This window comes from Verruconis gallopava, assembly GCF_000836295.1.
Source record: "Verruconis gallopava strain CBS 43764 unplaced genomic scaffold supercont1.6, whole genome shotgun sequence".
In the NCBI taxonomy this organism is placed as follows: Eukaryota; Fungi; Ascomycota; class Dothideomycetes; order Venturiales; family Sympoventuriaceae; genus Verruconis; species Verruconis gallopava.
Window position 1 is genome coordinate 522,521 of NW_015622142.1, and position 27,711 is coordinate 550,231.

General features: G+C 51.7%; 13 protein-coding genes across 13 annotated transcripts; 6 read left to right on the plus strand and 7 right to left on the minus strand.

Annotated features, from left to right (window-relative positions):
• The first annotated feature begins 2,244 nt into the window (after window positions 1-2,244).
• Window positions 2,245-4,887, plus strand: PV09_02477 (uncharacterized protein). The gene is made up of 4 exons (XM_016355530.1): window positions 2,245-2,641; window positions 2,728-2,811; window positions 2,895-3,057; window positions 3,116-4,887. The coding sequence occupies exons 1-4, from the start codon at window positions 2,550-2,552 to the stop codon at window positions 4,331-4,333; spliced, it is 1,557 nt and encodes a 518-aa protein (XP_016216666.1). The 5' UTR covers window positions 2,245-2,549; the 3' UTR covers window positions 4,334-4,887.
• On the minus strand, window positions 4,627-6,776 carry PV09_02478 (uncharacterized protein). Its single transcript, XM_016355531.1, has 2 exons — window positions 6,601-6,776; window positions 4,627-6,545 (listed from the first exon to the last, which is right to left on the minus strand). The coding sequence occupies exon 2, from the start codon at window positions 5,967-5,969 to the stop codon at window positions 5,211-5,213; it is 759 nt and encodes a 252-aa protein (XP_016216667.1). The 5' UTR covers window positions 5,970-6,545; window positions 6,601-6,776; the 3' UTR covers window positions 4,627-5,210.
• Window positions 6,777-6,876: 100 nt separating this feature from the next.
• PV09_02479 (uncharacterized protein) lies at window positions 6,877-8,191 on the plus strand. The gene is made up of 3 exons (XM_016355532.1): window positions 6,877-7,123; window positions 7,182-7,402; window positions 7,457-8,191. Exons 1-3 carry the CDS (start codon window positions 6,938-6,940, stop codon window positions 8,076-8,078), a joined length of 1,029 nt encoding a protein of 342 aa, XP_016216668.1. The 5' UTR covers window positions 6,877-6,937; the 3' UTR covers window positions 8,079-8,191.
• Window positions 8,101-10,124, minus strand: PV09_02480 (uncharacterized protein). Its single transcript, XM_016355533.1, has 2 exons — window positions 9,928-10,124; window positions 8,101-9,872 (listed from the first exon to the last, which is right to left on the minus strand). Exon 2 carries the CDS (start codon window positions 9,857-9,859, stop codon window positions 8,495-8,497), a length of 1,365 nt encoding a protein of 454 aa, XP_016216669.1. The 5' UTR covers window positions 9,860-9,872; window positions 9,928-10,124; the 3' UTR covers window positions 8,101-8,494.
• Window positions 10,125-10,287: 163 nt separating this feature from the next.
• Window positions 10,288-12,230, plus strand: PV09_02481 (uncharacterized protein). The gene is made up of 2 exons (XM_016355534.1): window positions 10,288-10,514; window positions 10,594-12,230. Exon 2 carries the CDS (start codon window positions 11,193-11,195, stop codon window positions 12,060-12,062), a length of 870 nt encoding a protein of 289 aa, XP_016216670.1. The 5' UTR covers window positions 10,288-10,514; window positions 10,594-11,192; the 3' UTR covers window positions 12,063-12,230.
• Window positions 12,231-12,473: 243 nt separating this feature from the next.
• Window positions 12,474-13,374, minus strand: PV09_02482 (uncharacterized protein; the record flags this gene model as incomplete). Its single annotated transcript, XM_016355535.1, has 2 exons — window positions 12,474-12,551; window positions 12,622-13,374. The coding sequence occupies 2 exons, from the start codon at window positions 13,372-13,374 to the stop codon at window positions 12,474-12,476; spliced, it is 831 nt and encodes a 276-aa protein (XP_016216671.1).
• An 878-nt stretch (window positions 13,375-14,252) lies between these two features.
• On the minus strand, window positions 14,253-15,386 carry PV09_02483 (uncharacterized protein; the record flags this gene model as incomplete). The annotated part of the gene is made up of 1 exon (XM_016355536.1): window positions 14,253-15,386. The coding sequence occupies one exon, from the start codon at window positions 15,384-15,386 to the stop codon at window positions 14,253-14,255; it is 1,134 nt and encodes a 377-aa protein (XP_016216672.1).
• Window positions 15,387-15,683: 297 nt separating this feature from the next.
• On the plus strand, window positions 15,684-17,959 carry PV09_02484 (uncharacterized protein). Its single transcript, XM_016355537.1, has 2 exons — window positions 15,684-16,681; window positions 16,896-17,959. The coding sequence occupies exons 1-2, from the start codon at window positions 15,848-15,850 to the stop codon at window positions 16,971-16,973; spliced, it is 912 nt and encodes a 303-aa protein (XP_016216673.1). The 5' UTR covers window positions 15,684-15,847; the 3' UTR covers window positions 16,974-17,959.
• PV09_02485 (uncharacterized protein) lies at window positions 17,756-19,951 on the minus strand. The gene has a single exon (XM_016355538.1). It carries the CDS (start codon window positions 19,246-19,248, stop codon window positions 18,079-18,081), a length of 1,170 nt encoding a protein of 389 aa, XP_016216674.1. The 5' UTR covers window positions 19,249-19,951; the 3' UTR covers window positions 17,756-18,078.
• On the plus strand, window positions 19,924-21,254 carry PV09_02486 (uncharacterized protein). The gene has a single exon (XM_016355539.1). The coding sequence runs from the start codon at window positions 20,133-20,135 to the stop codon at window positions 21,078-21,080; it is 948 nt and encodes a 315-aa protein (XP_016216675.1). The 5' UTR covers window positions 19,924-20,132; the 3' UTR covers window positions 21,081-21,254.
• A 1,212-nt stretch (window positions 21,255-22,466) lies between these two features.
• PV09_02487 (uncharacterized protein) lies at window positions 22,467-23,341 on the plus strand (the record flags this gene model as incomplete). The annotated part of the gene is made up of 2 exons (XM_016355540.1): window positions 22,467-22,713; window positions 22,761-23,341. The coding sequence occupies 2 exons, from the start codon at window positions 22,467-22,469 to the stop codon at window positions 23,339-23,341; spliced, it is 828 nt and encodes a 275-aa protein (XP_016216676.1).
• Window positions 23,342-23,561: 220 nt separating this feature from the next.
• PV09_02488 (uncharacterized protein) lies at window positions 23,562-24,698 on the minus strand. Its single transcript, XM_016355541.1, has one exon. The coding sequence runs from the start codon at window positions 24,562-24,564 to the stop codon at window positions 23,584-23,586; it is 981 nt and encodes a 326-aa protein (XP_016216677.1). The 5' UTR covers window positions 24,565-24,698; the 3' UTR covers window positions 23,562-23,583.
• A 1,424-nt stretch (window positions 24,699-26,122) lies between these two features.
• On the minus strand, window positions 26,123-27,582 carry PV09_02489 (uncharacterized protein). Its single transcript, XM_016355542.1, has 2 exons — window positions 26,573-27,582; window positions 26,123-26,513 (listed from the first exon to the last, which is right to left on the minus strand). The coding sequence occupies exons 1-2, from the start codon at window positions 27,415-27,417 to the stop codon at window positions 26,447-26,449; spliced, it is 912 nt and encodes a 303-aa protein (XP_016216678.1). The 5' UTR covers window positions 27,418-27,582; the 3' UTR covers window positions 26,123-26,446.
• Between the last annotated feature and the right edge of the window lie 129 nt (window positions 27,583-27,711).

The following is a 27,711-nucleotide window of genomic DNA, read 5'->3' on the forward strand; positions in this document are numbered from 1 at the left end:
AATATTGTTCATCTGATTTTCAATTTCCTGCAGTCCCTTCGTTGGCGCCCGTTGCTGGGATAGAAAGGCTAATGACGTACGCGTGCAGGTAACTACTTTGATACTCCGTCTTTGTTGCATCTTTGAGCCATCTTTCTATATGATGATCAAATATTCACACTGTTTGATCGATTTGCTGTGTAAACGACAGCTTGTCGACGTGATGTATATCACTGAAAATTCTGATTTAATGAGGTATGCAACGCGACAGTCTGTTATCAAAACATTCAGCTAACAATGGCACAGCCTGATTTGGATGGTTCAATGGTCGACCTAGGATGCACTGTCGCAACTTGAGTTTCCCGACGTGAGCAAAGGCTGACCGGCTTATCTGCAGATTGAAATGTATCGAGGCGCGCTCAGCACGTTTCGGACTGCAAGAACGGTGAGTGAAGTCCACAGTCCCACATGGATCAATTCCTAAATGATGAACCACATTGAGTTCGCTGCGTTCTTCCCGAGTGTCACGCTGAAGAGTTAACTCATTTTTATTTCACCTTGGAGAACTGATGGTGTCCCCCCGAGCACTTAGTCATGGGCGATATTTGACATTTTCTTGGCCGCATGCTGATGTTTGCGGATAGGTAGCATGATCTGGACGTGAAAGGCTCACATATGGCCGCGTTAAAGAATGTAAGACAGCGTTGTATTGACAGTGGGACGTGTACGTGTAGTGTATTGCATGTGCCAAGTTCAAAACAGCACAAGCATTCGTTTCTGGTCGAGAGAAAAGGGAAGGGTGGTGTTTCCTCGCGGGCTGATTGTCTTCCGATGAAACGCAGTCGCCTGGGACAGATTGGTCGTAGCTTATCACTGCGTCTCGTTTTGGCGAGTGCAAATCCAAGAATGTGAGCTGTAGTCAAAGAATACAACCACTGCCGAAGCAGCGTGACAAATTTCAGACATTGTTCATGCAGCAGAGATTACAAATGGCCAGGGAAGCGATGCAGAAGTAATCAAGAGCCGCGCAGTAGGCCGGCCGGGGATGGTGGGATGGCTGATGAAGGGAAGGGAAGCGGAGCCATGGGCTGGCAGACGGGCTAATAATAAGAGCAATAATGACAGCACGAATCATCAGAAAATTGGTCCGATGACGATACATGGTACATCGCAGCACTAGCACTACTGCAGAACTATGCTAATCAGACAGTACCTCCTCGCGGGCGGTGCCGTTTTTGTTGGAGTTGATGGGCACGCAGGAGCAAAGCTGGGTCGTGTCAGGAAAAGGTAAACAAGGTCCCTTGTCTGCAATGAAGCAGGTACAAGAATGGCATTGAAGGAAACCCAGGCGCGTTTGTGTGTCGGACATTCCAACACATGCCTCAACTCATGGGTAAGGATGAAACGCTCTTGATGTGGCCCTTTTTTTTTCATCTCGACGCCGTAGCATCGACGAGGATGCCTTCCTCCTTGTGCAGTTGTGCGAGGAGCCCGACGATAGCGCGAAAGATGAGCTTGCGACGGAAGCCTCTGATTCGCAGGTGAAGAATTGCACAGGGCGCAATACGAATGATGATAGCAATCACCAGTCCTGTGGATCGGAGCGAGGAAGGTTTTCTTCAGAGCAGAGGGTCATTCTTCAACGAGGCTGCGTCTAACGGAGATGCAATCTCCTTGGGCAGGGAAAGAAGCCCTGCCAGCCAATGGAGGACGGCGAAGGCAGCGAGGGGGCTGCCAATTGGCGGTGGTCCCCGGCCTTGGTCTAGCCCAGACGCGGCTAGACGCTCTCGCCTGGGGAGCGGCTTTTGGGGGGCCCCCCCCGGTGGCTTGGCTGGGGCCACGCTCTGCAGTTAGTGTGCGTGGCCAGCAAAAGGCTGATGGTAGTGCGATGCAGCGTTTGGTATGCGGCCTTTGGCACGCACCGCCTACTACCGCCCAGCTCTACCGCCTGTGATTGCACTGCACCTCTGTAGCCATTGCTTTTTTGCGCCGTCCCTTTTGCGGCCGGGGGCTTTACCGCTAACGTTGCCACTAAGTGCTGCCTCTGCTGTTGGGGGGGGTTTCGGCTGGGAGGGGCCGTGCTGGTGCTGGTGCTCGCGCTGGAGCTGGTGAGTTCTCGTGCTCTGGCTGCTGTCGCCCGCTGCCGCCGCCGCAGCTGCTACTGCTGCTGCTGCTGGCTCTGCGGCCCTCTCCCCCCCCCCCCCCGCCCGCTCTCGCTTCTCCGCCCAAACCCGCCCAGCCGACCCAAGCGTGTACCTGCTTCCTCGTTCCTTCACTCTTGCTTCTCCTCTCCCACCCAACCAATCTCTGCACGTACGCTCCTTCGCCTTCTCCTCCGCAGGCGCAATCGGAGGGAACGCCTTTGTGCCGCCCAGGACCAACTCGCCAGTCGCTCTTTTTCCTTCATCCGTACCATTTTCCGTCGCACAATGGCCTTTTTCGCTTCGAACGCTGCCATCGACTCTACTGCATAACGTAACTAATATTTCGAGAAAAAACACGAAAAGCCATTGCAACTGTTCCTGCGTCCGGCCGTCTGACGCTCGTGTCTGAGGACGTCCTGACGACGAATGGCTTCTTGCATATCACTGCGCGGCTCGACCGCCTGTCCAGCCTTTAATGCTTCCTCCGTATCGACCGACGACACGCTTCGAGGCCTGTTGTACGTACTCGCCGTCGACTCCGTCGCGACGCCCCCCTCTCAATCGAGCCATTGAATGCTGACGTTGGCCTTTCCCTCTGCTACAGTCCGTTTCTGAAATACGTCGACGACACCGCTTCCTTCGACGAACAGCTCAAGTCGTACATCGCCACCACATATGCGCAGCTAAAGTACGCACCCATCCCTTGCCGTGTTCTGCGCTTGTCTCGTCACCCCTGGTTCGCCGCGCTGACTTTTTTGTCCTGACGAACAGATACCAGACCCTGCTCGGCTGCTCCAACGTCTCCCTCACAAACACGACCGATTTGTACGCGCGATACACGACCACCTTCCTCTGCAATGCCGTCGTCCAGAATTCCGTCAACCCGTGCAAGCTCACTGGAGCCGCAGCTCGACCGGTTTGCGCCGAAACATGCGTACGGGTCACACGAAAAGACAAGACGGTTACGTGCATTGTGCTAACAGCTGTGACAGGCCGAGTTCGCCACGAGCGAAGAGCAGATCGCATCCACCAAGGACCTGTGCGGCACCACCGGTGACAACGCCATCAGCCAGATCCGCGCCGACTTCACGACGTGCGCTCTACCGGACAACTCGCTGAACAGCGACCAATGCATCCAGGGCGTCACCAACGAACCGGACAACTGCGGCTTCGCCGACAACCTACCGAGCCTATGTTCATACTGCGCATCGAGCTCGCCCAACTCTACCGACTCGTGCTGCGTCAACGCGCAAACGGAGACGCGATGCACGAACGTCAAACTGCCCATCACTGCTTCCATGGGCGCCATCACCTCGTCCGTGGCCAGTGCGACCGCATCGAGCAGCGCGGGAGCTGCTGCAGGTAGCTCCCATGGCTCGGGACTAAGCGGCGGTGCCATCGCCGGCATTGTGATCGGATCCATCGTCGGCGCCTTGCTTCTTCTAGCCCTCATAATTGGATGCTGCATCCTCATCCGGCGGCGAAGGAACAGCAAGATAGGCAGCACACTGAATCAACCGTCACCGTCACGACACGGACCCCCTGCAACATCCATGACCTACGCGAGCCCGCGAACGCATCAAGACAACCTGCCCGTCGGAGCCCGTGTGCACCAGCTCAGTGCTCTCGAGGCTACCGATGCGAGCCCCCTCGCTGCTGCAGGCATGGGCAAGGGAGCGTACGACATCACCCCCGAGTCGCAGAGAACCGGTCTGGGCGTTGCCGCAATAAGTAAACGCGGCGGCTCACTTTCTGCAGACGGAAGCTCTCCCAACACGGGAGACTTTTCCAGCCCGGAAGGCGCCGTTAGCGGCGACTCGGAGGCTTTGTCACATTTCAAAGATTACTACTCTCAAGATGATATACGCTCTGGCGACGCTGTCGCAACGTTGTGGGCATACCAGCCGCGGGCGCAGGACGAGTGGGAGCTGGAAAGAGGAGACATGATCAAGGTCATCGGCATCTGGGACGACGGCTGGGCGACGGGTATCAAGCTCAACGAACGGGCGGAGGACTGGTCGGCGAGAAACGAGAACAGAGACAGCGGTGTGAGCAACGGATCAAGGGCCCCGCCCACGGACGACAACGGCGAAACCGAGATCAAGGCGTTCCCCTTGGTGTGCGTGTGCCTTCCGCAGCACTGGAGGAAAATCGTGGACAGCGACGGTCCTGGTGGGGGCATGGGCGGCCCGCCCTCAGGTACTCCCTGAGCGCGCCTCGCGGTGGCGTCCTGGCCGTCATTCAGCTGATTGAGCCAACGCAAGTCACCGTCCCTCTCCATCGTTTCCACGAAGTTTTCTGCACATACTGCATGTTGCGGGGGAGGTTTCCACTTGTCTTTTGTGAGCGCGTGTGTGTGCAGCGAAGCGAGCTCGCACGCGCTCACGCTCGTACATGGCCTCCTTCCCCCCTGAATCTCTGGATACCCAACAAAGCAAAGTTGTAATGTCGGCCCACGAACGACGGCGTTTGATTCTTCGCGTTTTTGATTTCACTTCTTATTAAACGGAGTACATTTAACAACTGCCATTTGAGGAGAGTATGAATGGAGAGAAAGTGAGCGGGAAAGAACGTAGCAAGGGGGAGCTGGGAGAGCGAGAGAGAGAAACAGTGAGAGACGGGAGCGCGCGAAGCGGCACTTCTAGGTTTTAACACCGCATACTCTTAACACACCAAGCCACAATCCACTACTCTTCTAGCCTTTATTTGTAGATAGCTTACGATACCATTGCCCAGACGTAATAACAGTACCTTGTGGATACCACGCCCTTTGTCCTCTCTTCTTTGCGTCCGTGGAGGATATTGCTTTCTCCTTTTCCTTTTCCTTTTTTTTTTCTTCCTTTCTTCTTTTGGGGGTGGCTGCGAAGTGAAGAGTACCTTGGGGTGAGGATGTCAAAAGATGACAATTAGGTCAGATGAACGGACGAGCTGAAGAGCTTGGGGAAAAACAGTTGGTATGAGAATATGCGATGAGCAGAAGCTTCCACTGCACAGGGATCACCGATCAGGAATTAAGAGGAGAGAAAGAAGTTCGTCCCTGGCGCAGCTGTCGAGATGGAAGAACGGAGAGAGAGGGCGGAGCAGCGACTACAGGCGCTCGGCGGCCGGTGGCGGAAACCAATGCTGCGCGGTGGGCGGGGTGAGCTCGAAGCTGGGCCGGGACTTCCACTGCTCGAACCAGGCCTCGAGGCTGGGCGCGAGGGGTCTCCATGGGAAGTCGCGCAGGTCGAAGAAGGCACAGGTGGTCGCGGCGGCGATCTCCGCAACGCTGGCGGGGCGGTCCGGGCGGGCGGGGCGCAGGAGGCCGCTGGCGGTGGCGGTGGCGGCGGCGGCGACGGCGTCGAGGAAGCGGAAGCCGCGCGTGACCTTCTCGCGCTGGCCGTCGACCCAGGCCTGGTACAGCAGGCCCTTGTCGGCGCGCAGGCGCTGCTCGTACGCGACGAGGATCTCGGCGTCGGCCATGCCGTCGCACGCGCCGTGCACGCTCTTCTCCAGCCACCGCGTCCGCGCCGACTTGCCCTGCCCGTCGTCCCGCCCGGCCCGCGACAGCAAGTACTCGCATATGAACTTGGAGTCGAAGATGCCGACCGGTTTCTTGCCCTCGTCGCCTTCGTTGCCGTCGCCGTCGCCGTCGTCATCGGCGAAGTCGTCCACCACCAGCACGGGGATCTTGCCCAGCGGGTTGCCCGCCGCCGACACGTCCAGGTTGTTGTCCGACCAGCCTGGGTAGAAGACGGGCGCCACGACGACCTTCTGCAGCGTGATCGACGAGGCGAGGTTCAGCTCCAGGGCGAGCATGTACACCTTCCGGGAGAAGGGCGAGAAGGGATGATAGATCAGCTTCATGGCGGTAGATGCTCGGGTCCTTGCTTTGCTTTCCTTTCCTTTCCTTTCCCGTCCGGATCTTTCTGTTTCTGCTTCCTTTCCTCCTTCGCTTCTTCCACGTACTTTCTTGGCACTTGCAAAAGGATAGGTGAAATCTGGCTCCCGGTCGGTGCAAACGTCGTCCTCTCTTTACGCACACACTCTCTCTGTCTCTCTCTCTCTCTCTCCCTCTCTCTAGGCCTCAAACTTCGCGCCTGGAAAAGGTGATTGCGTATTCTAGCACCGAGCCGCTCAAAAAGAATCTTCCAAAGGCGAAGCTATTTTTTTTGCAAGCGGGTGGATGGACGGTGTGGGATGCACGCCTTTAATTCCTCGAAGGCGTTGTTCGGTGATTTTCTTTTCATCTTGGGCATCGAGGCTACACGTTGTCTGCACCGATTGACCAAACCAGGTGTTCAAGAGAGGGGTGCACAATCACTCGAACCGTAGCCGAGGAGGACGGGCGGGGAACGCTGATACGTGATCCAGAGGATGTTTGGAAGACTTTCGCTTGAGGTTCAAATATGGACGGGCCATAATGGGCTTCGGTTGAGTTGGCTAAGTAGCATGTGAAAACTTACTCGTGAATTGGGTTGTGGTTGGCGTTGTTTACCGTGCTGCGTGCATGATAACTGGAGATGAGCATTCTACACGTGTGCTTCCCTGGTGTGGCTAGTAGGATTGGCCACAGTTGGTCTGAATTGCTTACAAAATGTCTTTGGATAGCCTTGTCAGATTCAAGAACATGATGTTTGGTCCTGAATGGTGGTGTTCGAGAGTGCCGTGACAGTCGAGGTTGGTGTGGGTCTCATGGATGTGCCATGTGTCCCGCGCGGGTGACATCAGCTCCCGTCAGCCTTGCAGCAGCTCTAACGCAACCTTCCCTTATTTTTTTTTTCTCTCGAACACATCCTCACAACTCTTGGTTTTCCCTCTCACGATTGTCCAGCATGAAGCCGTGGATTGCCGTGCCGGCCACGCTCGCATTGGTGTACAGAGCGTGGTCGCGAAACTCGCTCACGCCACTGGGCATCTTTGTTGCAGCGCTGACGGCCGTAGCACATGCCGTGCACCCTTGGAGTGTATTTTTTGCGCTTCTCGTCGTTTTTTTTCTATCGGGCACGACCGTGACCAAGGTATGACTTGTAAAGTACGTGTCTGGACAGGACGGCATGCTGACGTGCCTACCATCAGGTAAAGCACGACGTCAAGGCGAAACTGACCCATTCGAGTTCTGGATCGCCCGGCGGAGAAGGGCCGCGCACACATGTTCAAGTACTCGCAAACTCTGTCGTTGCGAGCGTCTTGATCCTCGCCCACGCGTGGGTGCTGAAGAAGGATGGCGCGTTGGAGCTGTGTTGGCACAATAAGCCGTACCAAAGAGCAGCCGACGTGCTCGTGGCAGGCATCGTAGCGTACGTTCATACCGGAACAAGGATTTTTTAAGCGGGCACCTAACTATCTTACAGTAATTACACGGCCGTCGCCGCGGACACGTTCTCCTCCGAGCTTGGTATTCTCGCAAAAGCACAGCCTAGACTCATCACCGCTCCGTGGAAGAAAGTAGCGCCGGGGACGAACGGGGGCGTCACCGTAACGGGCATACTTGCTGGCTTTTTGGGCTCCTTCATTGTTGCAGCGACAGCCACGGCTTTGATGCCCTTCTGTGAAGAAGGCTCGAGCGTTCTTTCGCAAGATTTTTCGTCAAGCGGTTGGACGACTCATGAGCGACTGAATTTCATGCTAGCGATGACGGCCATCGGTGTCGGTGGCTCGCTCTTTGACTCACTTCTGGGCGCCGTCTTCCAGGCCAGCGTCATAGACATCCGAACGGGCAAGGTCATCGAGGGAGAAGGAGGCGCAAAAGTGCTTGTCCGCAGCACAGGATCCATGAAGCTGAAGCAAAGCGAGACGGCGTTCAAGGACAAGGAGCACCATGAAAGCAGGAAAGTAGCCACGGGAATGGATATTCTGAGCAACAACGGCGTTAATCTGCTCATGGCCGCGACGATGAGCGCACTTGCCATTGTTGGGGCCTCATGGCTCTGGAATCTATCTTTGTCTCAAGTCCTCTCAGAATTACAACGATGATTGAATAGATACAAGATGTTAGATTTATTACACGCTAATACGAACTTAATATTCAAAGTCAATCTGTAGGAGGTGCTGGTCTTCTACCTTCAACGTCAAGACATGCGGTAACCATGATGAAAATCAAATGCGACCCGAAATCGTAATTTCCTTCAAAACTTTGTGACCTTCATGCATCACGATGTAAGCTAACAAAAAAAAAAACAGCTCGCACGCGTGCCAACTATCAGAGCCAACGGCTTCTCGTTGGATTTCGCCGTTGACATTGAAGTAGGAATATGAAATCGCCACCGACATCCTTGGTTTTCCTGTATTGTTCTGAACGCTCGATATCGCATGATCACGAACAACAAAGTCGGAACTGCAACGACCATACGCCACATGCCCAGATGGAATCCAGTCACTGCCTCATATAGTCAACGACTTGCAATCTCCAATGGTTGGGTCTGGCCCGTTCGTCTGCCTCCATCTTCAAGCACGGGTGCATGTATCCACGTTGTGTGCGAGCGACGTACGCCATCTGCATCGACCCTCTCTTCGTAGTCTTGGGGGAGATAATCCAGCGAGCTCGCGGTGAAGGTTCGCGGACCCAGGGAGGTGCTCTCCCTCTGCGAGGTATTCTCTACGGCCAGTCGCGACAGGACTTCATTCGCCCTTCCTGGCATCGCACCTGCGGGGAGCTCTTCCAGCTCCCCATTCGCTGCACGTCTGAAGTGTTTGGCGGGTAGCACCTCGATCTCCCTGATAGGCAGGATGCGGTGGAAAACGTCGTGGTGGTGGATCTCGCGCGTGATTTGCTCCTCTCGTACGTGGTGCACGATCGGCTGGACGGTCTCCTTTTTCACGGGGGGTTCGTACTTGGTGACAATCTCAGTGTCGGTCTTCCGGTTCAGATCGAGGCCCGTTGAGCTGGGCGGGAGTTCCCTTTCAGTGCCCACGTTCTCACCGCGCTCGTCCGCGACCGTTGATCTATCCATTCGCGTCGTCGTCACCTTCGGCACTGAGCAATCCGAAATGAGTGGCATTTTACCCTCGAGCCTCCCATCTGGAACCTCATTCAGACATAGAGATGATGCATCGGCGTTTGGTTTGCTTTGTGCATTGACTGCTCTGGGCCTGGCTTCCTTGGCGTCTTCCAAAATCGTTGTATGAAAATCAACTTGTTCCTCCACCTCCTTGCTCGAATACGTGTCAAATGAAGATGCAGGCGAATTGTCCATCGTTCTCCCCGTTGTTGACTTTGTCGTAGAACTTCCGGAATCTTTAGACGGCTGTTTGACTTGGCTTACATCAACAGGAGGATCTTGTGCAACATCCGTGCGAATAATATTCTTGCTGCACGATTGAGATTTCGGATGTAAGAGCTCTTCTGATTTTCGATGTTTGGCAAGCTTTGGATTATAGGTCTTATTGGATAAGCCTGAGAGAACCCCTATACTCATGTTGCGGTCGGCTACATCTTCGGAGTATCTGCTCTTCTCGACAACGACACGAGGGTAGAAGGGAAGATCAAAATCCAAAACATCTGTACTTCGACCGTTCGTTGGCATTAGACCGTCTGGCCGAACTGTCTTCAAGTTGCGATCCGCCACATCTTCGCTAAATCTCACTCGGTTCGAACGCGTCTCCGACCGTTCGTTACTTGGCAAGGTCAAATGTCTAAGTTCATCGGACAAGTTGAAGTCAACCTTGTTTAAATGGAGCGTAGGCTCATGAGACTCTAAATCTAAACGGCAAGGCCAAGACTTCGGTGCGGTACCGTCGCTCGTGGATGGTATCATGGTTGTCACTCGTCTGCGTTGATTCAGCCTGGTGTTGATTGCCGTTTGCCACTGAGTCTTGATCTGACCATATGAAGTCTGGGGGCGAGAGGGCACCGTGAAACGCCCACGTGCTGTACCGGGCTCAGGCAATTTGAGAGACGAATGATTAATGATTGTCGTGGCTTCTAACTGGCGATGTTTTTGGTCTGGCCGACTCTCCTTGCGGCTTTTCCACCTGAACCGGTAATAAAAGGGCTGTTTTTGCTCCATTGCACCAACAAACAGGGCATGGATAACGTCAAGAACATTGCCAACGGGAGAAGTTGGATCCACATTGAACAAAGGGACGCCACACTGAAGAATCACGCTAATGAGGACGAGGCCTCGGTCGCCGCTCGATGCGAATTCCCTCTTCCGTAATGGATTAGAAAGAAGCAAAGTGACACCGACATTTTTACCCCACTCCAATACCACGCCGCAATCGTTTGCATTTCAAAGAGAGTCGCAATAGACTCCATACGATACTGTGACGCAGACAAGATTGTCGCTGCAGGAGCTAATTCATTATTACGCAGGAACATCTGGGGCTCCTTATGGATGGCTGATGAAATCAAGCATAGCGAGTCCGAAAAGGAAAGTCTGCAATGATGACGACACAAACTCAATGATTGCGGTACTATCATCAAACTGACAGCTCCGATTCAACCTTTCGGGAGCCTTGAACACTAGAACTAGGCTTACATCAAGAGTAGATTTAGTGAGATCTTGCCGCTGATCTTCGCTAGGATTCTCCACAGCGATGCACAAGGGCTCGCGTAGTTTTCGGTCCTTGCCACCACGATCCCTGCAGCAACAACGACGCCTTGACGAACAAGCTCCTTACGTATGAGGCCATCTCACGATTAGACGCAGGTGCTCTCTCCAGCGACTAAGCATACTTTGTTGGTTTGGTGTTTCAACCGTGTGTGCAACAATTGTGTGGGAGACGCTGATCTGGGTGTGCGAATGAGAAGACCTTTGTCACGTAACAGTACACAGAAGATCTGGGCCATTGGATCTGTGCTACTTTGCCGAAATGCATTAGGGGCCGCTAACATGGTGCTTGCGTAGCCCAGCAGATCCTGTTCTGGACCGTTATCATCAAGCGCGTAATAATGATGATGATGCCATGAGGCTCATGCTCAATATTACGTAGCTTCCCATTTTTGAGAGCTTAGCAAAGAAGAGATGACAAAGAGGCTCAACTATAAGTTATCAGCTCTTTCATGTCCACATTCAAGCCCTCAGCAAGTTCATACTCACGTCTTTGTATTAATATCAGTTTCATTTTCAAGGTCGACATTTATTGAAAATGGAGAAAGCCAAAGCAGCCGTTTCCGACTTCGTGAAGAAGGCCGGACACCACGATACCACTGTGCACGAACGCGTTGCTCCCAGTGTTCAACATACAACAGTATCTCCTGAACAGAGGGAAGAACGTCAAGTGGTCACCGATCGAGAAGTTCATCAAGATCATTATCACACATCAGTACAACCAATTAAGGATCGTGAAGTGCTTCCTGAGCAACACCATCACAATGTGGTTCCTGTTGAGCATCGTACCCACGATCATCGAAATACCCAAGAGACGGAAAATCGCCTGAAGATGAATGCTGCTGAATTCAAGGACGAGCTTGTGAGGAAACCAACACATCATACCACGTCGAATGCACCTGCGGTTGTCGGTGAGCACGTACACCATCATATCCACGAGACGATACAACCCGTCATTCAGAAGGAGACTATCGAGCCTCATGTCGTTCACACGACCGTGCCCGTTCACGAGGTACACCACAATACTGCGCAGCACCATGCTGCCTCGACTCTGCCGGAAATCACAATTTCGGACTTCAAGAAGCACGGCGGGCCTTTGACCGGCCGCGGCGAAAGAGTCGATCATTTTGACGGCGAGCCGAGGAGCATCGAGCATACTCTTGGACAGAGTGGAAGTTCTGTTGCTGGCACCACGAGCCAATCTGTACCTGGTACACACGATCACGTCACAGCGAAGCAGGGTGCCGAAAAGTACGATCTACATCACCCCTCCTCCACTACAAGCGCTGGAGGGGCTGGTACCAGCGGCATGTCAGGTTCAACAACCGCAACGAAGCCGTCCCTGAAGGATAAACTAGATCCGAGGAAGGATGCTGATGGCGACGGCAAGAAGGGTTTCATGAGTTAGGAGATTATGCTGAATACACGACTTCACGTTTCTACCAAAGCTAAGACGTACATGGACTACATATGTAATGACATTATAGTATGCAAGTATTTTTTCGCTAGAAAAAAAATCCAGTAACAAACTCTACATGAGAATATACATCAAGCATCTACTCTATCGTATAAAAAAGAACCCGTCTCTCTTTTGACTGCAGGCATCTAGCTCAAAGTTTCTAAGCAATGCGTAGTATGTTCATGACCGGTAGTATCGTAATTCAACTGAATAGAGACTCTTGAATAAGCTCTAAAATCTTATATCCAACTGAATACGGACTCTTGAGTAACCTCTAAATTCTTATGTTTTCCGCCTCAAAACTTCTGGAACCACATGATATCTGGATGAGGTAAAAGCAAATGTACCTTAACTTCACATCTATTCAAAATATGATCTGTGTTTGCTTGATTGGTTGTTGAATTTCGCAAGCGACTGTTGCTGCTCGACAAGGTCCAGCTGAGGCTGTGGTCAGCACATGCGCGTCTTCTGGCATTGGTATTGATGTCGTCTGCAAGACGGCACTTACGTATTCCCTCTGCCGCACGCATCCCGACGGTTGGGGCGACAACCGATCCACTGACTCTGGATCTGTGGCGTTCCATTCGGCAATAAGTGCTAGGATCGATCTCTCGACTATAGCAGAAGCCACAAGGTCTCCGATAACGAACTTAGGACCCCGCAGAGCTCCAAGAGTCCTCAGAACCTTCTCTTTCAGTGGCCAGTCCGCCGGCTCTTCGCCACTGCGAGATGGTATCTCCTTCCAGGTCAACACGACAGTTCGAAGCTGCTCCGCTCTCTTTAGGACCTGCACGGCCCGTCCCAGTCGCTCCACTCTCTTGTCAATCTCGGATTTGAAAACGGTCCTATAATCGCTTCCGCTGTTCGCCAACGCTCTGTTCGCGACGCCACCATCTGGTAGACGGTGCCAAAACAGGTTCAGCTCGACTTTGCGCATGTTCGCGAGCGTGACCAAGCCCAGTTCGCTGCCGCCCAGCACCTCCTCAACTTGCCACAAGGGCCAAATGTTCGCCGGATCTAGCAGGCCGTCAAATTTGAAGACACATTTTCTGTAGAACAAATCGAGCGCCTCTACGTATAGTTGGCTGCAAATGAGCAGCAGATCTAGCGGAGGAGGGCGATGTGATATGCTTGAAACTCCGAGATGCCGGGATCGCAGTATCGTAGGAAGCCGAGAGGGAGGAATGAGGTAGCCGTAGATGATCTCCCGGACCTCCAATGGGAGGCAGCATAGATTGCCCAATGGCGACTTGCCGGACATCGTGCACCGATTGAGCAAAACGACTGAGAGATCGCCTCAGAATGGGCTGGGATGATAGCCCAACAAGGCTACGGAGCGTCTTTGAAGCAGACGGCGAGGGAGGGTCTGTTAAGAGAGCGACACGAACAGAGACAGATCAAGTGCAAAATTAGAGCAACGATAAGAATGCCGGAACATGCGAGGTGGATGCAGGGTTGCTTAAAAAAACAAAGCTCCGACAACACCACATCCCACACGGATCTCTTATCCCGCAACAGCCATTCGTCGTGTGCTCTTCCTCGTCAGCACGTCAAAACGGAGATTAGACCGCTCCAGACCAAATTGTCCTGATACAGGGGTAAGGGAGAAGTGCCCCTCGTCCAGAAACCCTCGGCATCATCTGCGCTGGCCACGAGAGGAAAGACAGGTGCGCATCTTTTGTCGCAGAAGCAGACGCCTGGACCTTTGATCAGCGACGTGGCAGCGCAATCGTGTTGGATGCCATTCCCAAAGATTGCCGTTACTTGGAGCGGTCCGGATCCGCGTTGCAATCTCAGGGTCCAGGATGGGATCTGCAGGGTAACTTTCGCAATGCGTCGTCCTGGATCCAAAGATGGTTAGTGCAGCCCAACGCCGCGGAAGCCGGAAATCGCGTCTGCTTTGCGGTTGGGACTGCGATATCGGCTGATACCTTCTGGTCGTCCTTTAGGATCTTCCTTCTCGGTCCTACATCTAGCGCCGGAGCTTGATGTTCTGCACAAGCGTCATTTGTAGACTTGCCGTGGATAACCCGACGTAGCGCCTGTTTATGGGGAAAGGTCCAATTCTCAAGGGTAATATGTAGTCTTCACGACAGAAATTGTCTGTTTCAACACAATTCCGCGGTCCGAACACAAGATCTATCTTCCACCAGCTTCTCTGAGCCTTGCAAGCGCAGCCATGACCCCGTCGTCTACTCCAGGTTCCTCCGGCTTCTTACTTGGTGCTGGCTTGGCTATGCGTGTGCCAGGCGGAGCGTTCACGCTCACAGATTGTTTGCTAAGCCCCTGATCGATCATTTCGCGCATGACGTCTTCTTCATCACTGTCAATTCCTTCATCGCCCTCGGCCGGTCGTTTTGGTGGTCTTCTATCCATGTACGGCGGCTCTGCACCTGCGGGACTGCGCGGTCGAGCACTAGACGCCGATGATGTTACGTCTCCCTCCGCCGGTGATGTATTCGAGGAGATGGCTCGAGAGCTAGAGGGTTCAGGCCCCCGTTTCGCGGCCTTTCTATTTCTAAAGGGCTCTGTAACCGCAGCATGCCACTGCTTAACTTTTGTTGGGCCCCAACCTCCGATCATAGACAACTCTTCAGGACGTGCATTTACTGCCGTCCTGATGCTTCCAAAATTTCCCACCAGGCTCATCGCATCCGTCTTGTTAATGCTTCTTGGCGTTGTGATAAAGTCTACCACTCTGTCTCCATGTGACGTGGATACAGGCGCTTTGATCATTGTCGCAGGCGCATGCTCGTAAGTCTTGTAGAGTTCCAAATACCGCCCAGCCTCCGCGGCCGACCAGCATAATATCAGCGTGATGTTGTTGACTAAGCTTGTCTTGCTCAGCTCCTTGAGATGCTCCTCGTGGTTGGTTACATCTACCATGACGAGCAGAATACGCAGGTTATACTTTCCAGCGAGATCGCGTATACGGTTGTAGATGTAATGTGGGTGTAAACGGTGATACTTTAGACTTAAGTACAGTGCGCACGTTGTGGCGCCAAGCACATAGTCGGCTGGGATATCAGCGAACTCCCACGCCTGCGACTTGATCTCCTTGAGGACCGGATTGCCATGCTGACGGTTGGAAACAAGTATGTTGGACGCCGAGTGACGGGCAGGAAGCGCGTTTGGCTTCAGTTGCTGCACGCCTCGACCTGTAACCCCGCTGATGGAGTCTTGGGCAGGACGGGCAGCTGGTTGAAAAACGCGTCGATTGGAAGTGATGGGCGTCGTCGAGCGGGGTGGAGGGTTGTCCTCAACAGGTGTCATTTCCGGCCGTACTTTTGCATTGACTGGCGCACTAAGGAGGACGTTGCTCTGTAGCAGACAATCGCAAGGTTTCTTGAGGCATTAGGGTATAACGCAACAAAGAGCCAACGTCCCGCTTGAGATGGCCTTGTCGAAGAGGAAGCGCCAAGAGGCGGCGGACAACGCGTGCGGGCGTGACCACTCTCGTTACTCAATCTGGAATAGCCCCCCATGCCTCACATGTTTGCCTCACAAATCAGGTGTCATTGTTCTACTGTCGGGTTCGCCCCATTCAAGGTCATCACCACATGCCCGTCGCTTCTGCTCGCGCGGACAATCCAACCCTCACGCCCTCTCCATCCTCAACGTGCACAACAGACGACCAGAAACGTGCGCACTGGTGCTTTCCACATCTCGATGCGCGCATTCTCTTCGCTGCGATAGCTCCTCCGTTAGCCTTCCCACGGCCCGGCCGCGCAACCATGGCGACAAGCGACGGAGATGTGATCATGACCGACGACAGAACCGCGGCCGACATGGCGGCCACCAACACTGCCACCGAAGGCGAACAGTCCGCCTCCTCTTCTTTCTCTGCAACTTCTACTTCGCAGCCCACTCGAACCGACCACGACCGGCAATTCTACTTCCTGCCCAAGCAGCCGCTAAAGAGATCCCGACCTCATGTGACGCAAAATCTGATATCCGACTACGGCCTAGACGCCGTGCACAATCGAGTCCGCAGGGTGGATCCGGTGACTGGTGAGAAAATAAACAAGCTGCGCAAGAGCTACGTTGGCATCGTCAAGAACCTGCATCTGGCAGGCTCTAATAAAGAGGTTCCTACTCCGGGCCAGTGGATTGACACGGTGAATCCGTATGACCCTCAGGGCATCATGGATAAGCAGACGGTCGAAACCGGATTCGACGTGGTTGATGGACAGCAGGTCCCGCGGTATGAGGAGCGCTGGAAGGTTGACATAAAGCCCGTCTCGAAACAGGCCGCTCAGGCCTTGCTGGGCAAGCTGGGCACCGCCATGCAGATGGCGCCGGGGCCTCTGCCTGACGGGGAAAAATGGAGGAAGCTGCTTGGCGATGATGAGACGAAAAAGAAACTTGTGACGCCTGTCTCTTCTTCGTTGAAGGCACCAGGTGCTGCAGTTTCCGCAAAGCCTAGCCCGCGCTTAAATCCCACCAGCGGAAGGGTACAAAGAGCTGGTGCGAAGCGGAACTATGACGAATCGTCTTTTGCCGGGTACAACGACACATTTGATGACGTGGAGCGTGCGTCCTCGGTGATGGCTAAGAAGGCCCGCAAGGTAGCCCTCAGATCTCCCCCAACAAGAATAGTGCGAGATGACAACGAATTAAAAGAGAGGACGGGAGAGTGTTGTACGGTGTGCACATGCCAAGGTTGTCTTCGGCTGGAGGCATCCGTTCCTCAACTTCAACCGTTTTTGCTTTGGTTCGATGTTTCTTTCTCGCTCTTGCAATCGATATTATGGGGTTCAATACTGACACGGGAGTTGATAGGATGTTTCCATGTCACAACCGCTTGGACAGAGCCCATACAATGTCGGCCTCATGGCTGGTGGTGCTCGGCAACGATAAGACGCGCTTTCCGTTATTGAGCTGCTCAGTGCGGCTTGATATTGCTTTGCATGTTCGTTGAGAGGCTAAAGGGCATGTCGCCACTGACGAGTCCCTTGCTCAAGTGTGAGAACGAGCGGGATGGCGATCATAAACGGCCTTAGATGGGTAAATATGCTGATACCCGAAAATTTGTGCACTTGGCGCCTAGTGCAATCAATGGTTGCATAAATTTACACATTACAGATTTTGCTGAGACGCAGGGAAGATGACTGACAGCCAAATGTGCGTAGACTTAGGGGGATCCTGGTGCTAGAGGTCCGTTCATCATTGGTGCTTGGACCGGGGGGAACGTACTCTTGCTACTTGAAATGATAAACATCAAAAGGATTCCAACAAATGCATTTGATGGAAACGACCTCTTTGTGTTTTGATTTTCATGCTGCTTGACGTCGTCCTATATGCCCGAAAAGCTGTCTTTATGTCTATGTCTTGCTTGATGTACCTCTGCGGCTGGTTTCAGCATCACGCCATTGTGCCTTTACTGACTACCAAGCCTGATATGGGATATGTTGTGGCCGGCCCCTGAGAGGCTGCCTCCTCATGGCTAAGGGTAGATTGGGGAGGAAAAGTTCAATTCTTTTATCTTTTCGGGGTGCAACGCTTTGGTGTGCTATGACGAGTGCATAAAATACGGCGTTGGTGGCACAGCTGTAAGATCAAAGATATGCTTTCTCTCTTTCCCACAGCTTCAATGCCGACAAAGTATAATTGGTGTCATAGAAAATATGGGGAACTTTGTACGAATGCAAAATCAATTCGGTTCTACTTCTGTGCTTACAAACTGTGCCGAAGCGACACCAAAAAATGAAACAAACTTTATCTGGCTTTCACGACTCTGCCACTATGTCTCACTTTTGGTGATGATAAGACGTAGTCTGACCGGATTGGAGATACCCTTTTGAGGAAGCTATGGATCAAATCGAACGTGTATAGGTGTTTTCAACATGCTCGCGTGAGCTTTCATTCGCCTAAGAACCATATTTCGGATTGTTGCGTACCTGGCGCTGCGAGGCTGTCCTGGCGATGTAACTGCGGTCAAGCGCGTTTCAACGACTCCCCATCACTACTTGCCGTCAAGGCTATGGTTCTTCTTCTTGCCGTTCCGCATGGTACCTTTGGTCGCGCGAGTTGGCGACGCCATTGCGGTAGGCGTTGTAGACGTCCCCGCCTCGCCTTTCTCGTCCTCAGCTCTGGTACTGGCAGATAGCTCTATAGCTGCGCTTTCACGCAGCATGACCCTACGCGGAGGAGTATAGGCTGTATTCAGTGGCGCAGCGATGTCCTGGTGCTTGGGTGCGTTGCGGCCCAGTGGCGGGATGTAGGTTGCTGTCTTTGAAGCGTTCGACATTGCGCCGAATGAGCTGGATAGCATGAGGGGAGCTGGAGTGTTCGCGCGACGGCCACCCATCCCGCCGACAGTGTGCTGTACCCACGCAGTTTTTGGCTTCTTTTGCTCTACTCTGGTGAGCCAGGTGTTAAGTTCCTTAATCTCCGTGTTGAGAAATTCGAGGTCTTTTGGATCGGTACCATGGGTTTTCGCATCGGCTAGTTTGGCAACCATCGCTTCAACTAGGTCATCGTCCAAGCCACGGAACGCACCCCAAATGTACCAGAAATCGACAGCGCGGAAGGCTGGGGTCTTGCTCGCCAAATTCGAGATATCAATTGTATTGATAGCCTGCATAAGGGCAACACGTAGTTCATCCTCCCAGAGGAGAGGAGCTTGGAATCGAAGGTGCTTCGCAGCCCAAAACAGCCGTGAAAGCTTAAGAATCGAAACGTTGCACGTAATACCGTCAATCTTGGGGAGTGCAATATGATCGAAATGTGACTCTCCGCTCTCAATCTTGTCATTTAACCCCTCGAGCATTCCTAGCAGCTCTCGGAACGGCTCATCAAGAGCTGGACGAGCTATCCCCTCGAATTCAAGCTCCCAGAAGAACACACGACGCCACATTGGGTTCGCGATCGTGGTGGTGCAGTGTATATCTGTCGCTTTCGCATGTTTCAGAACGTGTGCAATTTTGAGGGCGTCGTCTTTGCCACCCTCGATCACTGGAACCTCTTCGGCACCTGTATATGTCTCGCTGATAAGTCTTGAATATTTCTTTGTTTTCTCGACAGAAAATGAACGAAAACGTTTGTAGGTGAGGTTTGGTGTCGAGCTGACAACGACGAAGTGACCATTGTACACGATGAGTCGCAACTCAAGGGAAGTAGAGGTTCCTTCCATATCTAATACCGTGGGAATATGAAATTGAGGTCACCGTCGAGCTCGGGTGGGTGTAGTACGTACTCGTGACTATGCCAGTTCAGCCAAGTGATTTTTGATTCCTGCAAGCTTGACATGGGATAAATGGAGACAAGATTTGTGAGATGGGAATCATGGATAGGAAGAAGAGATATCGTGTTATGAATAGTCACTTTCCTTTTGATGCCAGAGTGGATCCAACAGTGAATGTACCGATACGCTCGACCATTCCTAAGAGAAGTTTGTAAGAATCACGTCGGCGGCATAGCAGATCTCTAAATCGAATTGAGCCTTATCCGGCTCGCTGGGATGAGGTTAGAGCATAGTCTCCGGTCAGGAAAGCTCTTCAAAAGAGACAACGCGAGATTTGAGACTGAGATGTACTGCAAAACATGATTATCCGCATCCAGCCGCGTCCTCTTTCATATTATTTTCGCTCTTTGGCAAAAAGGTAGAGAATAACTTTCATCGCCTTGCTCATCATTTTTCCTCGTCTCCTTTCCACTTAGAAGAACAGGTAAACATCATGCGAAGACTCGTGTGAAGATTTTGTTAATCTTGAAGAATGGCTTGATCGGACATAAATGATGAGGTTCAAAGGCAGAATCGGCCCGTTCTGGTCAGAACGCTGTTCGTGATATTACTCTCCATTACAAACCCGATTCGATTCTGAAGTGTCTCGGCGATATGTATGACTCCATTTGAACATATAAGAAAGGAGCAAAATGCAGAGAGGCAGCGCGAACTTGATTGTCAAATGCACAGACTCGTGCACCCACGGAAAGCCAAGAGTCGAATTAAAATCACGACCCTTGTTGCTTGAACAGCTATTCTTCTTTGCATGATCAAAGTGCAGCACAAAGAGCATGGCGCATTCGAACACACTTCGAAAAATCCTCACGGAAACTGATGCAGTTGTGGTGCTAGACGGAGGCCTGGCCACGGAACTGGAACGGAAGGGTTGCGATATCAGCTCAAAATTGTGGTCCGCAGAAGTCCTCATCAACAAGCCCACATTGATTCAAGATGTCCATTTGAGTTATTACAATGCAGGAGCCGACGTGGCAATCACCGCAAGCTACCAGGCCTCTGCTTTGGGACTTCTTGAACACGATCCTTCCATGACTCAAGCAAAGGCGTTGGAATTGATACAGGACAGTGTGAATCTTGCAAACAATGCCAGAATCGCCGCAAAAGATGGAGGAGTATCGAGGGATCTTTATATAGCCGGCTCAGTGGGTCCATATGGCGCATATCTCGCAGACGGAAGCGAATACCGCGGTGACTACAGTCTAGGAGATCAGGCCATGGCGGATTTCCATCGTCCTCGCATCAGTGCTCTGGTCGCTGCTGGTGTGGATGTTCTGGCCTTTGAGACCATACCCTCCTACGAAGAAGCTGCTGTGCTCCTGCAGCTATTGAAAATGCATGCTGACACGTGTGCTTGGTTTTCATTCACACTCAAAAACGAAGACCATATCAGCGACGGCACGCCACTCCACAAAGTGGTAGACTTGATCGGCAACAGTGAACAGGTGGTAGCAATAGGCGTAAACTGTGTGCCGGAGCATCTGGTGGTTGGTGCACTCAGAACGCTCCGTAGTCTTACGTCCAAAGCCCTGGTGGCGTACCCCAATTCTGGGGAGGTGTATGATGCAACGACAAAGACTTGGGGCGGGCAGCACAGTCAAGGTGCGGACCTGAAAGACAAGGCTCAAAATTGGTACAAGCTAGGCGCTCGGCTGGTTGGTGGATGCTGTAGGACAACTCCTGACTCCATTTACACCATTAACGAAGCGCTGCGTTTGAAGTGACGGTGCCACACTCAGCGGGCACTGATTTCTGAGCAAGCTGTCTTCTATACATGAAATAGCTCTTCGCATACAGCTTCACTTCAAATTTGCAAACAGTAGAATTTCCAACAGCTTATACTTCCAATGAAGTCTGTGTAATTCAGCAATAATCTTTGCGACGAGACGTTCCTCTAGCTGGTCTTTGTTGTGGCAAGCTAGACCTCGCTAATCAGATGCAGACTCTGAGACCGCTTCGGCATGGGGACATTCAGCCATCATTTTAAGTCTTCCCCCAAGGAGAGATACTTTCGAATCAAAGGGTTGTGCCGGTGTGCTAGCTACAGAAAGAGCATCTTTGGTCATAAGGGGATGTCACTACACAATTTTAAAACTGCACCGCAGTGAGAATCCTCATCAAACAGCGAGTGTCACTCTACATGTCTACGTACGGAAGGCATCGCGAAATGGCAATCTGCGCCAAGCCTGAGACGCTGGAGTGACATATACCCGTGTTTAAGCCCAGTCGACGAGCTAGTCGCACATGGCGAGGGCAGACAGCTACATGTACTTTCTGTTTCCGAGCGAAGGAAGCCCGGATAGGTCTTCTGCCGCTTGGAGATCCCGGCGAAGATGACAGAAACAACGAAACGAGCTATTCGAAGTTCGCGCACGGGGCTTCTATCGAGATGAAACGACTCCTCAGCCTCGTTGGGTTCACGGTGCAGCAGGGCTGGCGACTGATTGGGCGACAGCTCTCAAGAGATGCCGTCGGCCAGCAAATCAAGCGCAAACACCCGTCATCTTTCGTCGACCGGCCTACCGTTGTGACTTCTTTGTGACTCAAAGTAATTTCTTTGAGCTCATTTTCCGCGCGCGAGCAGTTAAGTACCAAGCAGCGTTGTGCACAGCCTCTATCTGCAGGAATGCGTTCGGCGCGACACAATCTGCAACACTGGTTTCCAGATCTGGTTTCCAATCATCGGTTCTGCCCAAGCCCCCAGGTATTTCAGCCATATCTGAAACGACTAAAATAGCTTTCCGAAAGGCTTGTCAGAGCTTGGCGGTAGAGCTACCCGGACGACAACATGTGCTGGGATATTTCCGTCCTGGAGTAAAACACCCGCCTAGCGATAGTGTCGCGTCTAAACGGTGTGTCTCTTCGGCGGACATGTGTCTCTCCGGAAATTGAGTCATTTTATATGTATCGAGCTATGTGAAGTTCGAGACGCTCCAGATATCCTCCTTAGACTTTCCACTGCTCAATCGCTATTCGTGCTGCGCAGATAACTACTTAAAACCTCGAGACCTGCCCTCCGACCTTCCGCCATCGTCTTGTAGCGTTGCATATTCTACTAAAAATAATTCTTTTCTTTCAAGTCTGGACTTGCACAAATTACATCAGTCACCATGCGCATACACGCTATACTGTTCGTTAGCGCGACGACAATTTATGCTCAAACCACTAATTTCACTACTGGCCAACTTGGCGATGCACTGCGATATGTAGATAATCCTCAGGGCGCAGCGTATCGAGCTATAGCCACCGAGAACCCGTACAACATCACTGCTATGATCACGGCTGTATCAGCTGGAGAGAGCGGCACAGAATTTGCCGTTCAGTTCGACAATTTGCCCGCTGAAGGCGGTCCTTTTCGTATGTGCAAAGAACTTGCTCCACAGGCTCGCTGCTGACCCATTCAGTTTACCATATTCACGCGATGCCGGTCTCGTCAAATGGCAACTGCAGCTCGACGCTTGCACATCTTGATCCATATATTCGAGGAGAGACTCCGCCCTGCGACCCAAATCTTCCTGAGACATGCCAGGTCGGTGATCTCAGCGGCAAACATGGTACTGCCAATGGTACGAGCTTCAATGCTTCATTTACGGATCCGTACGTGTCGCTGAAAGAAGGGGTGGGCGCGTTCTTCGGCAATCGCTCGTTCGTCCTTCACTTCGCGAACACCTCGCGCATCGCATGCGGAAATTTCTCAGCACTCAGCGAAACAAGCTTGCCTGGAGGATATGGGTCCGCATCCGCAGCAGCTTCGTCTACAGTTGCTGCAAATGCTACCTCAGTCCTGTCAGAAGCTGTCTCCTCGATCAGCACTGCTTCGGCCAACGCGACCTCCCTTGCAGGTACGAAGACAAATTCGGTCGCATCGACATCCACATCGTCTGGTCTTCCTGAGACAGTCGGCACCAACGATGCTTCGCAACCTGAAAAGGTATCGGCTTGGAAACTCTTAGCATGTTTTGTTGCCTTCTGGGGCTTAGTCTGATCTAGTGAGCTCATGACTTAGTTTCGTGAGGTTCCCAAATCTTGTATTGTATATTTTCCCTTCGTTCTGCTTGATTTTCATTCTCGTTATCAATACATGGCACATTCACGGCGTTCATAGGAATATGATAGTGCAAGTGCACAAAGGAAGAAGGGACGATACCCGCACGATCCTTAAATAAAAAGAGCGTTGCTTAGAGACAATGCTCTAATTTTAATTAAACTCATATATCTATGCATGACTTACTGAAGCCTGAGGAAGGAGTTGAAATTATCCAGTGGCGCTTCATGCTTGACTTTCTCCCATATTTTTTCAATCTTCTCGACCACGCCATCACTCAAGGGGCCCTTCTTTAAACCTTGAACTGTTTCCACTAACTGTTGGGTGTTTCGTGAGCCAATGATGATCGCGTCTCCGTATTCTGGCTTAAGGTATGAATGATAGTTGACCCATCGGTAGGCGAGCTCAGCCTTTGACACACCTTCCTCGTCCGCCGCAACGGCCCATTCATCCAACGCTTCAAGTAAGCTAGGCTTCATGTATAAACTGCGATACATTCTGCTCATTGGTTTCCCATCCGCGGTGAAACGGCCAGCACTAGTACCATCAAGCACGGCTGCCTTTGTCTTTGAAAGGAATCCGCCAGCAATCGGCGAGTAGGCGTAAAATGCCATTTTATACTCGCGCAGAATGGGGAACAGTTCGGTCTCAGAACGCCGCGTGACCGCGCTGTAGTTCCCTTGGTACACGCTCGGGAGTACGTAGTTATTCGCCTTTGCGAACTCGTAGACCTGCTTTACCTCTTCGCCAGTGAAGTTGGAGACGCCGAAGCGCTTGAAAACACCTTCTTTGTGCAGTCTGTCCATGGTAGGAACCCACGTTGAGGGAGGAACGGTATCGTCTGGGACATGGATGTAGAATACGTCGACTTGCTTAACCTTCAACTTTTCCAATGACTCGTGGGTCAACCTGTACAGATTATCGGGTTGCAGGGAGTTGCCAGCGTCCCATCCCCCCTTCGATTTCGTGTCGATGACAAATCGATCTCCTGCATTAAGTTGGCCCAGGATTGATTCACTTTCGCCGTAAAGCTGTGCAGTGTCCAAATTTCGGACGTCGTTTTGTTCAAGGATATTCAAGACGGATCTAGCGTCGTCGAGAGTTGGGAAGTTCCCGCCTGGATTGAAGGAAGCTGCACCAAATACTATCTTTAGGCCTGCCATGGTTTTGGCTACGAGTCTGTTCAAAAAGACCAGTCTGGGATGAGTGAAAATCAGAAGAAATAAAAGCAATTCACCATGTCAAGGCTGGTAGCGAAGAATTTGGACATTCTAAATGTGGCAAGATATGGCAGGACAATGTGCCTTAACTGGACTTCTGATCGGGCGAAACTGCGGTTGTGTTATATTCTACCGCTAAAATCGTGGATTACTGGAGATAACCGGACCAGACACTTGACGACATACCGAACCATGCCAGTCTGTCAGACATAATCTCTGAGCAGGGAGCAAATGAGGTTCAGATTTAAGCTTGCTCATGCTTTCTGCATTAGTAAGAAGAGATTCGTATCTTCGGGGTCGGATTTAAGCCTCACCACCGAGGTTTCCTTCTCCTACCCTCCTCGTTGCAGCTGACAGTTACCAATGTGATAAATGTTCTTGACTCTCCTTAATTAAAGCCATAGGTCACCAAATCATCACCTTCGGAGCAAAAACGAAGGAAAACAAGCTAGTTAACTAAGCTCGTTCATGATCTAGTCGCCTTACGTGGTGTTAAAGGTTGCATCTATTACATTATGCTGGAACTATACGCTCAGAATAGTCGTGCAAATTTACTTTGACATGATCTGATCTCGTCAAGCTGAAATTCTTTATTCGATGGGACAAGAGGCATTAGATACACTCTAGGCGTGATGGATTCAGCGTGCATTTCACATTGCCATGACACTTTGAAGGACGATAGTGGCCATGAGATTGTTGCAAGATACGAGGCATTGCATGCACATAAGCGTAGTCGATTTCTCAGCCGACTGAAACCTTGCTTGTCCTTTTAAAATCCTACAGTCTTAGGTTTGCAGGCTTTCGGACGTTGAAAGAATAAAAACCTCTGGTATAAGAATGGCCAAACGTATTATCTCAGCAAAGACGTCTTGAACCAACAGGACACGTTCAACAATTACAGGAAAATCCCCTCTGGGAATGGAAAAATCAAAAAAAAAAAAAAATAGGTTGATAAGGCTAGCATCAGGAGAACCAATGTTTACGCAGGGAACAACTCCTAGAATTGACTCTTCACGCAAAAAGCATTTTTTCATGATGTCGAGCATAGTGTTTTGCTCGTGTACTTGGCTACCTCTACATGTATATCTGGACTTGGGGGACCGTGATAGTCCAACATAGAGCCGTCTTTGGCATGCTACAATGGGACGGCGTTGACGGCAAGGCGAGCACTTTCGCTTCAGACCCGTAATCTGAACGGGTTGATGTGGAGAGCACATCCACTCCACAACTATTCAGTATGTTTACTCACGACCACACGATTGGGAGAATGGCAATGGCTACATAATGATCATGGCTAAATGATGTAGAGTCTTTATGCCCTGGATCTGATTGATGCTTTCTACTAATCCGATGCCCTTCGATCAATCTCAGGAATGGATTTTTGTAGATGGCAAGAGGGTTCAGATATGATCGCAAGGAGTCTTGAATGTCTGGAATTCTCAAATGATTTCACATGAACTGGCAATGGTGGCGAGAGAAGAGAAAGGAAGCGTCAGGCCAAGGCAATTCGAACGTGAGCTATCTTGGGACTGGGCTGAAGCTAGGGAGAATTCTTGCTTAGCTGGAATGACTGTATCAAAGAGCCAAGGCGGAAGACGCGTGCGTTATCCTTATCCAAAGTATAGTAACGCTCGGTTCCGACCCTTATAGAGGGCACCACCATCTTTATGAACACACCACTGAAGAAGTCAAAAAGTGTTTATGCGACAGCTCTGCAACTACGTGTGCACAACAAAGTTCCGACGTTATCGAGAAAGAGAATACATTTAAGAACAAACTGTGGCACCACGCAGACACAGCGAATGCAAAGTCGTGAATCGTAAAATCATCGAAACTCAAAAGCAGGCGTGCATCCGTGGTCTTCTACATGTTTCAGCTCCAGTTGCTGATATCTGCGCGGTCTATGTTAGCATCTACGTTGAGCGGACAGCTGGAAGAGAGACAAACATACTTTTCGCTCTTCGCATGGAAGTAGATTCCACTGATACAGCCAGTGACCTGGTTGAAACAAATGTAATAAAATCCTTCAAAGCTCGCGCCCGATATGGTCCTGACGCGATGGTCTGGCACGAGGAAATGCTCCTTCCAGCGCATAAATATGTTTTCGCGCTGCGCAAAGTTCTTTGTCGTAAAGTCTTGCTGAGTCTTTGCCTGCTTTGCCAGCGGCCGCCAGGCAGGAAATCTACCCCAATGTTGCATGTCTACTTTATCCGTTGAGCCCCATTCCGGATGTTTTGTCTGAAACGTGTATTTTGATCCGATAATCTCGCCTTCGAAGTAGGTTGTCAAGGTTGGATGATCATCCGTCAGTCCCTGTATCTTGAGGTAGCCACACAGAAATGATTCTGCCATGTCTACATGCTGCAATTGTACCTCGACCTCATATACCTGACGATCGGATTGTTGCGTTCCTCGAAAAACAGAGCCCGGCTGTAAATTCGAGGACGACGAGTTTGGAACGAAGCGGGTCTTGGGCCACGGCGAGCTCAGCGTGCCAGTAAGGTTGCCTTCATTCAAGTGCAGAGACGCAGAAGACGACGAGATACTCTGGGACAGTCTTTGCTCCGTCTCGCTGGTTGTGTCATCGCTCGTACTAACAGGTGTTGGTATGTCTCGTGCTGGGCCATCTACGCTCGGCTCCGCGGGTCTCGGCGTCGGTGTCTTGTCGCACTCGTCATCCTCCGGCGGGGTCACCTGTCGCCGGACTCCATTGGCCGAGAAGAAAGAATGCGAGTTTTCTTCAAGACAGCGATGCCTCAAGTCGACGGGAACGGTTTCCGGTCGCTGGGTGGGCATGACGACAGGTTCAGAGCTGCGACGAGCTATGGTCCGAAAACATAGGCCCGGTATTTAAGAGTGGCAGAAAAGCAATTGACGGAACAGCAATACAATGAATCGAAAGTAAGCAGAGATTAGGACATGAGTGACGCGCTTCTGCGTCTCGTCGAGCGTCAATAATACATGTATGGGTTGGCTTCTAGATGGTCACCACCGCCCGCTCTCTGCGGTCGGGCGACACTGAGGGTCCGTGCGCTCCCCACAGCTAGACTAGACCGTGGTGGAGAGTCTCCACCTGCATGCAATTCGCCC

Coding starts and splice junctions, on each gene's coding strand:
- PV09_02477 (XM_016355530.1), top strand. CDS start 2,550: ATGGCTTCTTGCATATCACTGCGCGGCTCGACCGCCTGTCCAGCCTTT. Junction 2,812..2,894: donor ACCACATATGCGCAGCTAAA/GTACGCACCCAT, acceptor CCTGACGAACAG/ATACCAGACCCTGCTCGGCT. Junction 3,058..3,115: donor CGGTTTGCGCCGAAACATGC/GTACGGGTCACA, acceptor CAGCTGTGACAG/GCCGAGTTCGCCACGAGCGA.
- PV09_02478 (XM_016355531.1), bottom strand. CDS start 5,969: ATGAAGCTGATCTATCATCCCTTCTCGCCCTTCTCCCGGAAGGTGTAC.
- PV09_02479 (XM_016355532.1), top strand. CDS start 6,938: ATGAAGCCGTGGATTGCCGTGCCGGCCACGCTCGCATTGGTGTACAGA. Junction 7,124..7,181: donor CGGGCACGACCGTGACCAAG/GTATGACTTGTA, acceptor GCCTACCATCAG/GTAAAGCACGACGTCAAGGC. Junction 7,403..7,456: donor CTCGTGGCAGGCATCGTAGC/GTACGTTCATAC, acceptor ACTATCTTACAG/TAATTACACGGCCGTCGCCG.
- PV09_02480 (XM_016355533.1), bottom strand. CDS start 9,859: ATGATACCATCCACGAGCGACGGTACCGCACCGAAGTCTTGGCCTTGC.
- PV09_02481 (XM_016355534.1), top strand. CDS start 11,193: ATGGAGAAAGCCAAAGCAGCCGTTTCCGACTTCGTGAAGAAGGCCGGA.
- PV09_02484 (XM_016355537.1), top strand. CDS start 15,848: ATGGCGACAAGCGACGGAGATGTGATCATGACCGACGACAGAACCGCG. Junction 16,682..16,895: donor TGGCTAAGAAGGCCCGCAAG/GTAGCCCTCAGA, acceptor GGGAGTTGATAG/GATGTTTCCATGTCACAACC.
- PV09_02485 (XM_016355538.1), bottom strand. CDS start 19,248: ATGGAAGGAACCTCTACTTCCCTTGAGTTGCGACTCATCGTGTACAAT.
- PV09_02486 (XM_016355539.1), top strand. CDS start 20,133: ATGGCGCATTCGAACACACTTCGAAAAATCCTCACGGAAACTGATGCA.
- PV09_02488 (XM_016355541.1), bottom strand. CDS start 24,564: ATGGCAGGCCTAAAGATAGTATTTGGTGCAGCTTCCTTCAATCCAGGC.
- PV09_02489 (XM_016355542.1), bottom strand. CDS start 27,417: ATGCCCACCCAGCGACCGGAAACCGTTCCCGTCGACTTGAGGCATCGC. Junction 26,514..26,572: donor TTCCATGCGAAGAGCGAAAA/GTATGTTTGTCT, acceptor TAGACCGCGCAG/ATATCAGCAACTGGAGCTGA.